At 38.5% G+C, this 10,730-nt stretch overlaps 2 protein-coding genes and 1 pseudogene across 2 annotated transcripts; 2 read left to right on the top strand and 1 right to left on the bottom strand.

The window, feature by feature from the left end:
* The first annotated feature begins 221 nt into the window (after positions 1 to 221).
* Positions 222 to 5,704, top strand: LOC120007590 (dihydropyrimidinase). The gene is made up of 13 exons (XM_038857923.1): positions 222 to 405; positions 654 to 821; positions 1,164 to 1,215; positions 1,766 to 2,035; positions 2,195 to 2,406; positions 2,968 to 3,088; positions 3,660 to 3,747; positions 3,877 to 3,955; positions 4,249 to 4,336; positions 4,456 to 4,496; positions 4,599 to 4,651; positions 4,804 to 4,960; positions 5,293 to 5,704. The coding sequence occupies exons 1-13, from the start codon at positions 319 to 321 to the stop codon at positions 5,482 to 5,484; spliced, it is 1,608 nt and encodes a 535-aa protein (XP_038713851.1). The 5' UTR covers positions 222 to 318; the 3' UTR covers positions 5,485 to 5,704.
* Positions 5,705 to 6,868: 1,164 nt separating this feature from the next.
* LOC120007612 lies at positions 6,869 to 7,366 on the top strand (annotated as a pseudogene).
* On the bottom strand, positions 7,230 to 10,678 carry LOC120007619 (calcium-dependent protein kinase 34-like). Its single transcript, XM_038857971.1, has 8 exons — positions 9,560 to 10,678; positions 9,327 to 9,470; positions 9,065 to 9,217; positions 8,852 to 8,967; positions 8,584 to 8,751; positions 8,355 to 8,482; positions 8,150 to 8,249; positions 7,230 to 8,056 (listed from the first exon to the last, which is right to left on the bottom strand). The coding sequence occupies exons 1-8, from the start codon at positions 10,422 to 10,424 to the stop codon at positions 7,964 to 7,966; spliced, it is 1,767 nt and encodes a 588-aa protein (XP_038713899.1). The 5' UTR covers positions 10,425 to 10,678; the 3' UTR covers positions 7,230 to 7,963.
* Positions 10,679 to 10,730: the final 52 nt, after the last annotated feature.

The following is a 10,730-nucleotide window of genomic DNA, read 5'->3' as shown; positions in this document are numbered from 1 at the left end:
TATGGGCCTGTCAGCCCACGAAGGAAAGCCCAGAATCGGAGTTGGCCGACATATGCAGTATCCCCCGAGGGGCCCGGCCCACCATTTCACGACGTCAGTCCACTAACGCGCACAAAAAACACCTACCTTACAACTTACAGGCCGCCCAACCCAGTGACGAAGTTTCCTCTAAAACCGAATATATTTTATGCAGAGATCCAGATTCCTTGAGCACACCGTTTTTAGCTTCAACCAAGCAATAACATCGCCACATACGTCAAGCCCAATCAAGATTTGTGCAGCGGGGCGGATGATCAAGCAGGTCTCTGTGTACTGGGAATGGAGCGCATCGGTCAACGACTCTTCTTTCTCTTATCCCTATCAGTTTTCTTCTTCACTTCTCCTTCGAACTCCCAACGGGACCAGGTACTCAATATAATCTCTCTACTCGTGTACTTGTGTTGTCAATATAATATTTTCGATTGGAGATTCTTTAGAGGAAAAAAATCTAATTAAGCTTTAAATCTTGTTTGCTTGCCAAGAAAATTGTGGTTTCCGATGAGAAATAATCTTATTGAGGAGGGCTTCTTAGAGCACTCACGTTAGTAGCCAGATTGCATAATTAGTGTTCATCTTCTGGAAATTACCTTACTTATTTTACTCAATCGAAGCAGTTCTGTGAAGATGGAATTGGATATGGTGAGTCCCAATGTGGCATATCGTCCCGGTCTTCGACGAAGCTCTTGATCAAGGGAGGAACTGTTGTAAATGCTCACAAGCAGGAGAATGCTGATGTTTATGTGGAGGATGGAATCATTGTAGCTGTGGAGCCTAATATCAAGGTATACTTATTTTACCTATTAATTAAATTGAATTGATTCCGCGAGTATTTTTTATGCTGACAATGGTTGTTAAATGTTAAAACAGTTTTTCTGGGCTACAGTGATAGGGAAGTTGCAATTGCTTCTTCTTCTTTTTTTTTGATAAACTGCGGTTGCTTTATTTGATTCTTCCTTTTCTTTTAAACTACTTGCTAGTGAGTTATCAAACTAATTGGTCCCAATTTGTCTATTTGATGAATCAATCATTCTTACATAGTGATGCAGGAGGATAAAAAACTACGTCACATAGTGCCTTACGTTCTTCTTACCAGTTAAGTTTTTGATGTTTGGTGCAATTCGCAGGTTGGTGATGATGTTGCTGTAATTGATGCCACCGGGAAATTTGTCATGCCAGGTTAACTTTTCACATTTGACTGCATGATGTTCATGGTTAATAATCTTCAAGATGGTCTGACTTCAAAAGCACTACCTAGTTTATTATCAAAAAAGAAAAAAAGCAATGACTTATTTTGCCTCTTCAATGCATTTCGGCATGAGGATGTTATAGAATTGAATGGCACAAACAGGCTGTTCTCTCTATCGCTCCACGATCAACCTAAAATTTTATGCCTAAATGTCCGTACTTGTGTGTTTTACCCAGCTCCTGTCAGGACAATCTATGTTGAACAAATTGATAAACCTGATTTCATTGATCTCATAATGCCAAATCCTAGCCTTTTCTTAGCATGTTATACTTATTAAATGTCGGGAGACTCCCTGTTCCCCACATTGCATGTATTTATTCTTTATATGAAAAAGTAATCATGAATATGTAGCATTTTGCTTTGCTTTTGATCTCAGTCCAGAAGTAAACTACTCTGTTCTCTACCATTTCTAGTGCCAACGTATCATATGGATCTTATCTGGGTCTGCTGCAACAATTGTTTTTCCTTGTAAATAAACAGGAGGAATTGATCCTCACACACACCTGGCTATGGAGTTTATGGGTACAGAGACAGTTGATGACTTCTTCAGTGGTCAGGCTGCAGCATTAGCTGGTGGCACGACAATGCACATTGACTTTGTTCTACCAGTTAATGGAAGTTTAACGGCAGGCCTTGAAGTCTATGAGAAGAAAGCTAAGAAGTCATGTATGGACTATGGTTTCCATATGGCAATTACTAAATGGGATGAAGTTGTTTCAAGGGAAATGGAAATTATGGTTAAGGAAAAAGGTAACTGTACTTAATTTTCAGGTTTTATAAGCCAAACTTGGTTACTATTTGTGATTTGGGCTTACACTTGTGGACTGTTGATAATGGCTTCCTTTAAATTTTTAGAGGCTTGCATGCGCAATGAATACACATATTTCAATCTGTTAAAATGTCCTGTAGGTATCAACTCTTTCAAGTTTTTCATGGCATATAAGGGTTCTTTTATGGTCAGTGATGAGCTTCTATTAGAAGGATTGAAGAAGTGCAAGTCTCTTGGTGCCTTGGCTATGGTCCATGCAGAAAATGGAGATGCCGTATATGAAGGCCAGAAAAGAATGATAGAACTTGGTATTACTGGACCGGAGGGACATGCTCTTTCGAGGCCCCCAGTGGTAATTCTTGCACTATGTTATTTCATTTTTTTGAAGTTCTGTTACCTGCTGATATTCTCATTCTTAGTATATTTCTCCATGCCCTCAAATCTATATTAACACCGTCTATTTTGTTTTCATCTAAAAAACACTGAATATTTTCATTTTTTCTTTTCAATGTCAAGGGCTTTTACAAAAATGATCTTTATCCTTACCTTATATTCTCATTATTTGACTTCTCTTATCAGCCTGATTTGTCATCTAAGAAATTTCTTCTGGTGACTCGTGTGTAAGATGCCTTGAGAGTGTGAGAAGAAAGGCTTTCATTATTTTTTCATGTATATTTCACACGCAGAGTTGTTTTGTCTTTTAATTTTGATGGTGTAAATATCTTTCTCAAAACTTTGGGCTTACATTTCAGTACTAGCTTGGAAACACCCTGTCGGTGCTTCCTTCTGCTGGTGAAATTATTTACATTGGGTTGGCAAATATTTATGCCTTTTAGCAGATACGTCTTATTCTGAGCTCCGATTGTTAACATTTGTACTGCATTGATTGGTTCTTTGTTTTATCCACAAGCAGCTGGAAGGGGAGGCAACTTCTCGGGCAATTCGTTTGGCAGCTTTTGTGAACACACCTCTGTACATAGTTCATGTCATGAGCATCGATGCTATGGAAGAGATTGCTAAGGCTCGAAAATTGGGTAAATATTCTCATTTAAACAAAATTCTTACAATTTTGCCAAAGATTGTAATCATAAACATTTCATGCTATTGTACACTGCTAACTACGCCACTAAAAACTGCCTTCATTTCATATATTTTCATCGTCTTCAGTACCATTAATTGTAGACAAGTGGGATACATAGCTTCACACTTCAACCAATACTTGAGGTGAGCTGAGTGACTGTACATAGTTTCACTAAATACAAGAGTACATAGACCTAATCCAGCAGGCATGTTGTGATTGTCGTACTTTATAGTTCAGAAGAAACTAATTCCACTATCCCAATTTCTCTGATTTTCTGTTGCTTCTCTTTTACTTGGGCATATGCTGAATCTTAATTAAGAAGGTTTCTTAAATGTCGTGAAGATTTAATAAATCAACATATGAAAGGAGGTCTAGCATGAAATGAAGCTAGAATGGAAGTTGTCATTTCCTGATTTATAAGATGTTAATCTATCAACATATACTTTAAGCTGTTTATGGGGCAACTGTTTTGTCTATTGATGTTTGTAGTTTGAAAACTCGGGGTTTACTTCTTCTAATTGCAGGGCAAAAGGTTATTGGGGAGCCGGTACTTTCTGGGTTACTCCTTGATGACTCTGGGCTTTGGGACCCTGACTTCACCACTGCAGCAAAGTAAACTCACACTCCTGTTAAATTTAATTTTTCTTCTTTTAGGAATTTCTGAGAACTCACTTTGAATGGTAATGAACAGCAGTGAGTTTCCTCTGTCATGTCAAGTAATGTGTTCTACTTTTATCTCAGATATGTGATGAGTCCCCCCATCCGGGCATCAGGACATAACAAGGCTCTACAGGCTGCTCTTTCAACAGGAATTCTCCAGGTGTTTCTCTCATCAATCGTTATATGGTGCATGTATAACTCCTTAAGTTTTAAGTTCCTTGCAACTAATTCTGTCTCAAGGTTGATAAGCTGGCGGTATGAAAGTTGTTATCCATGTTAGCAACGCGTTGATCTCCTAACAATCGTGTTATGAGTTATTAACTTGATTTATAAGCAAAATGCTGAAGTCTAATCTTTAGGCACAATATTTTTTGTCCTTTAGATCCCTGGAAATTATCTTAATATGCTGACTGGAAATTATCTTACTCCCATTGTACTTCTTACATTTTACAGCTTATAGGAACTGATAACTGTGTGTTCAACTCCACTCAAAAAGCATTTGGGATTGATGATTTCCGGAATATCCCAAATGGTGTCAATGGTAAGATTAGTTTCTATTTCCATTTTCCAAGTCTCCTATATTCCCTTTCTTATTCTAGTGGCCCATTGTGAGTCAATCTACTTTCTGAGGCCTATATCATGTGGCTCTCTGGAATGTAGGTATCGAAGAAAGGATGCATCTGGTGTGGGATACCATGGTGGTGAGTTATTTTAGATACTTGACTCTGGGTTTCTATAAACCTGATTGAACTAAAATAACTATTCCCATAAAATGGCATCCTAAATTTCTGAGCATCTTATAGGAATCGGGCCAAATTTCTGTCACTGATTACGTGCGATTAACAAGCACTGAATGGTATGTCTACATGTTGCTATGTTAAATAGAGTATAAAATCTCCACAATGAGTTCCTGGTAAATATAAGAGTACATATGGAGTGAGCATTTGGCAATTTGATCCTTATTTACCGAAGTCTGCAAAATGATTTAAATTGTATGGCATGTTTCAGCGCTAGAATCTTCAATATATATCCCAGAAAAGGAGCAATTCTCGTTGGATCTGATGCAGATATAATCATATTCAACCCCAACTCGAGCTTCAAAATAAGTGCAAGTTCTCACCACTCTAGATCTGATTTAAATGTTTACGAGGGTAGAGAAGGGAAGGTAATTTCTTTTTTCTTTTCTTGTTTTCACTTTGATATGCCAAATATGACTCTGTACGCATCCTATTAATAACTTCATTACTCATATACTATGATAGACCACATGCATATTAACTGAAGCTCTTAAGTTGTGGTTCTCTTTCACAAAGTCATGCAATTTTACCACATGGTATTGCATTAAATTTTTAAATTTTTTTTTTTTTTAATCTTGGCGTGTATTAGTTCCCTTATGTATTTTGTTGAAATATGTGTTTCTTTGTAAGTTTTCAAAAACTTATTATGTAGCAACCCGGTATTTGGCCTATGCTTGAAAGAAATTGCTACTTTGCTCAGGGAAAGGTTGACGTGACAATTTCTGGAGGAAGAGTTGTTTGGGAAAATGATGAACTTAAGGTTATTCCTGGCTCGGGAAAATACGTTAAAACGCCTCCTTTCAGCTATCTTTTCCATGGACTTGATAAGGCAGATGCTTTGTACCTATCATCTCTCCGGGCTCCGGTTAAGCGTTTTAAATCCACCACTTGAAGGCACTATTCCTTTTTAACTTGAAGTGGTAGAAGGGCACAAAACATTGGTCAAGTTTGAACAAAAATAAGGATTGGTTGTCTTCTTAATGGCTCTGTGTCTAGCTCTAAGAAATGTATGTATAAATGTTTTTATAGATGTACATACATGTTACAACTACGATCTTTTAATTCTTAGTTGACAGGAGATTTGAAAATAATAGATATAGCATACTTCTACATTTACAGAAGCTTTTAGTTTTTTCCCCGTCTTTTGCTGGAAGACAAATAAATACCGCTTTAGTGGAGTACGGTAAAGGTGGGGTTGGATGTTAGGAAGCTGGCTTCTGTCTTAAGGGAACCAAGGCATAATATTGTTAAAATTCTCACTCAAAACACATGTCCGCTTTGGGTTTAGCACCAACAATATTGTCTGTTTTGGATTTATTAATTCACTTTGGATACATCGTGCTCGCCCAGTTTTGTTCTTTTGGGTCGTCTCACTTAATGATACTTAAGCTCAGAAAAGACTGTTGATATGTTTGTTGATATGTTTGGGACTTGAGAGTGTATTTTACTTATAAATCACTCGGTTGAGTTATGTCAGACTGATGTGAAAAATTAATGTAGGTCAATACTTTTTTTTTTTTCCAGAGAAGGATTTGCTGGAATTATTTTAACAATTCCACATGATCTGCACCATTGAATGCACCGAGTGTGGTGTTGTCAAATCCAATACATGATTGCATTGAATGGTGGATATTTGATGGAATTGGCTGGAATAATTCCAGTCCCCCTATCCCATTTTTTCCCTTGCAATGCAACAAGTGTAAATGGGATTAGAAAGAAGCGTCATTTGGTTAATCATTGATTTGTTGTTATTTTCCATGAATTAATAAATAAACACAGTATAGCAAATCAGAGCATTAATCACACAGAATGAAACACTAAAAACAAAAGTTTGTTTCTGCTTTGATGAATCTCTAGGGTTACGCTTCTCAAAAAAAATAAAAATCTCTAGGGTTACGTCTTTGTGCTCATCTCCTGTTGGGCCTAGCCTATTTTTTTGGGCCTTGTCTATAGAAGAAAGGAAAAACACATGGAAAACTTTAGTCACACCCCACCTTTTACTAAAGACACCCCAATTTGAGTTGACCATCCCTTGTAAAACTCAGTTGACGGGGTGTCTTTAGTAAAAAGTGGGGTGTGACTAAAGTTTTCCAAAACACATAACTAGACTAACCCAACTCTATTCAGGGCCCATCCATTACACCAACAAACCGACATCCAAATGACTATTTTACCCCTATCTCCAAATTCGTCCGTTATAATCCCGATCGTCATAAAATTCCTTGTTGCTCTCTCGTACTCTTCCTGAACCAGATAACCGACAACTAAATCCGACGATGGCCACGATCGGCATTCGCAAGGGCAATACTCGTCTTCCACCTTCCCTTCAAAATATCTAGCGAGGAGATGTACGACATATTCGGGAAATACGGGGCCATTGGGCAGATACGCTTAGGAACCAGCAGGGACTATCGTGGCACCGGCTTCGTCGTCTATGAGGATATCTACGATGCCAGGACCGCGGTCGATAACCTCTCCGGGTTTAACGTCGCTAACAGGTACTTAATGGTCCTCTACTACCTGCAGGCCAAGATGAGTAAGAAATTCGATGCCGAGGAGGAGGAGGAGGAGATTGCAAAGCTGCAGGCGAAGTACGGCGTATCCACTAAAGATAAGTAGATGTGTATAAAACATTACTGTTCTTAAGTTCCCAATATTGTTAGTTTGTGAAGGTAATGTTGCATGTTATATTGGAATATCCAGTTTCTGATGTTAAGAATTTGGTGAACTGGGAATCAATTTGACGTTCTATTAGAAATTTGGGAAGTTTTTCATATCTGAGTAATGGATAGTGTGTGTTGTGTAGTATATCTAGGAATTACTTTGTAGATAGCGGCAAAAGAATTTGTGAGCATCCTCAGTTCTAGCAAATCCATGACTTTTCTAGTATCAAGAACATTTCTATCAACTCACCACCCATCACTTTTGACTTTCACCTCCACCTAGGCTTCCCTGCTTACTCTATTTTATGTCTGTTTCTACTGCATTATACTTCTGCTTTTATAATTAACTCCAGTTTGTAGCTGCTACTGTTTATTTATTTTAGTGACAAGGGCCTGTAACATTTACCCATGAAAGCCTCATAAACAAGGATAGTATTGTCTATATCTAGAGGGAGACGAGTATAAATACATAGATTAAGAAACACAAACACCCATTTTGAATTCCTAAGCATCTGTAAAAACACGAGTACTCCTTGGATTACAATGTATACAAACTTCAGTTCTTGTTAATCCATCTGTTTCCCCTCCCAGTTGCTCCACGTTTCTAACAAATTTTAATGTACACGATCAAATTTAAATCACTGATGATATTTTTTTGTTAGTATTCCCCCATCCCCTCCTCCCACCAATGTACTATAACCAGTATAATCAAACAAACACATCACGCCGCTTCTTTGGATTTGTTTCTTGGGTTCCTTTCCTCATCATTGCCACAAATTCATCGTAGTTGATCCGGCCATCCTGCAAACAATTGTAGCAGTTATTATTTTATCAGATCTACGTGCAATTAAGCTAGCAGAAGATTGACGTCATGGATTTTGTTTCGATGCTTACATTATCGTTGTCGACTTCTGAGAGGATTTCGTTTATGTCTCTCCCATCATGCATACCAAATTCATGGAGTGCTTGCTCCAGCTCTTCAGTTGTAATGTATCTGCATATAAACATATATATAGCTTGAGACCGACTAATAAACCAGTAACTTCAGTACTAATGTATATATATCTGCACAATTTTGTTAAAGAAGATTAATTTGTACCCGCTGTTATCTTTATCAAAGTGTTGGAAGGCGGTGTAAAGATGTTCCTCTCTGTCCATTCTGTTCAGATGCATTGTAGCTGTGATGAACTCATCATAGTCTATGGTTCCATTACCATCTGCATCAGCCTATAAAATAACAAGAAACCAACAAATGATATTTGGTTAATAACAAACTGTTGGAATTATTAGTTGATCATCTTTGATTTTAAGGTAAAGAAGAAACTTACAGCTTCCATTAATTGCTTCACTTCGGATTCAGAGAGTTTTGTGCCTTGCTTAGCAAGTCCTTGTTTGAGCTCTTCTAGTGTGATTGTACCACTATTGTCAGTGTCTATGCCCTTGAACATCTCCTTCAATCCCATGATCTCTTCCTCTGATAGGCAGCCTGCGATGACCTATAGCAACTTTATATGTCAAACTCTTGATTTACTGATCTAGATCATTATTTATCAATGGCTTATTCTTATCAGTAAACATTTTACTATGAATTCATACCCGAAGAGCAACTTTCTTGAACTGATTCATTGCTTTGAACTGTTTGAGCCTAGACAAAACTGCATTGTCAAGAGGAGTATCTGGTGCTTCTCCGTCCTCCTTAATCCATGGATGAGCTAGTGAACAAAGAAGAAAACTTCATGATTAACAAATTTCTGTAATGCTTTTGTGATTTGAAAGATTTGTGCAAACTGAAATCTTGAGCATACTCACTTAGAACTTGTTGAGCTGTCAACCTCATCTTGGGGTCTGAATTCAGCATCTTCCTTACAAGATCCTTTGCTTGAGGAGAAATCGAGGGCCACGGATCACTTGTAAAATCAACCTGTCCTCGTAGAATAGCATTGAATATCCCATGCTCCGATTCTGTTAACCCAATTATCTCATCTTAGTTTCCAATTATCATATACTGATCTTTCATTCTAGTTTTATATGCAGTAATCTCATGGAAGAAAAGGAGGAGGAAATGACGTACCGGCCCAAAATGGAGGAACTCCAGAGAGAAGGATATAAAGCATGACCCCAACACTCCATATATCAGCTTCTGGTCCATATTTCCTCTTCAGAACTTCAGGCGCAATGTAATATGCACTGCCAACAATGTCTTTGAATACGTCTCCTGTTGGCAGGACAATGAAGGTGTTGTTATTACATATGTGAGAGTGGTTTTTCATTGATAGATTAAAAATAGGGTAGAAAGAGTGGAACCTGGCTTGTAAAACACAGAGAGACCAAAGTCAGTGGCCTTGAGAGGTGAATTCTCATCTTTATTCAACAAGAGGAAATTCTCAGGCTTGAGATCTCTATGAATGACTCCCATGGAATGACAGGTATGCACAATCTGGACGATCGTCCTCAGCAGTGATGCTGCAGCGCGTTCTGTGTAATGCCCTTTAGCAATAATCCTATCAAAAAGCTCTCCTCCTGCGCACAACTCCATCACCAGATGAACAGAATGCTTATCCTCATAAGCACCTTTAAGTTCCACTATATTAGGCTGTCCTGTCAAATGGTGCATTATCTGAACCTCCCTCCTAACATCCTCAATATCCTCCTTATTCGCAAGCTTCCTCTTTGCGATCGTTTTGCAGGCAAGCTGCTCACCAGTGCTCTTATTAGTACACAAATGGGTTACCCCAAATTGTCCTCTACCCAACTCCTTCCCAATTGAATAAATTGATTTCACATCCTCCATTGGCCGTCCTAAGACGGGGCCGATAGGGGAGGTCTTGGCAGGCTTGGAGGATGTTCCAGGGGAAGGGGAAGGAGGAGCAGTTTTTGCGGTGGAAGCATCAAGGGTGGTGGCAGCATTGTTGCCATTATTAGGAGGATTCGCTGGTGCAGGTTCTCCCTTATCTTCCTCGGTGGCGGTGTTGCCTTGAGAGCAACAATTGCCCATTATTGTACAAGGGAGGAGGGAGAGGGAAAATGGAGGAATGGAGGAGGGAGCGTTTTGAGTGAATTGGGGGGTGTTGAATGAAGAGAGAATGACATTGGAAGAAAAAGGGTGGAAAAGAATAGGAAACAGGGTGGATTTGGCTGTTTGAAATTTGGGGAGGATTGAAACAGTCATTCATGCTCTTGAGCTGTGAGGGCAATACCATTTCAAGACAAAGGTTCAGAGGATTTCGCGGGAAATATTTTCTCCCTCTATGTTAGTTGGCCCTTTTGAACTAACTTCCCATGACTGTTAATTGTGACAGATTTTTTTGTTTTTGTTTTTCTAAATAAAAAAAACCATATCAACAAGATTTATTACTTTCTGTGGTGATAAGGGTATGGAGACATTGGATAATATTGGTTTGATCTGTCAAAATTATCCAAGAACCTGATTTCATTGACTTATAGGCACTGGATCTTGCAAGCATTTCCTCAAAAT

The sequence above is a fragment of the Tripterygium wilfordii genome, chromosome 2, assembly GCF_013401445.1.
Source record: "Tripterygium wilfordii isolate XIE 37 chromosome 2, ASM1340144v1, whole genome shotgun sequence".
NCBI classification, from domain to species: Eukaryota; Viridiplantae; Streptophyta; class Magnoliopsida; order Celastrales; family Celastraceae; genus Tripterygium; species Tripterygium wilfordii.
Note: the sequence above shows the minus strand (reverse complement) of the source record. Positions and strands in the feature narration are given on the sequence as shown.

Excerpts from the sequence above, each read along its gene's own strand:
- LOC120007619 (XM_038857971.1), bottom strand. The coding sequence starts at position 10,424 with ATGACTGTTTCAATCCTCCCCAAATTTCAAACAGCCAAATCCACCCTG. Across the intron at positions 8,968-9,064 it reads GACAGCTCAACAAGTTCTAA|CTCATCCATGGATTAAGGAG; the intron begins GTGAGTATGCTC and ends TTTGTTCACTAG. Across the intron at positions 8,483-8,583 it reads TGAAGCAATTAATGGAAGCT|GCTGATGCAGATGGTAATGG; the intron begins GTAAGTTTCTTC and ends GTTATTTTATAG.
- LOC120007590 (XM_038857923.1), top strand. The coding sequence starts at position 319 with ATGGAGCGCATCGGTCAACGACTCTTCTTTCTCTTATCCCTATCAGTT. Across the intron at positions 822-1,163 it reads CTGTGGAGCCTAATATCAAG|GTTGGTGATGATGTTGCTGT; the intron begins GTATACTTATTT and ends TGCAATTCGCAG. Across the intron at positions 2,036-2,194 it reads AATTATGGTTAAGGAAAAAG|GTATCAACTCTTTCAAGTTT; the intron begins GTAACTGTACTT and ends AATGTCCTGTAG.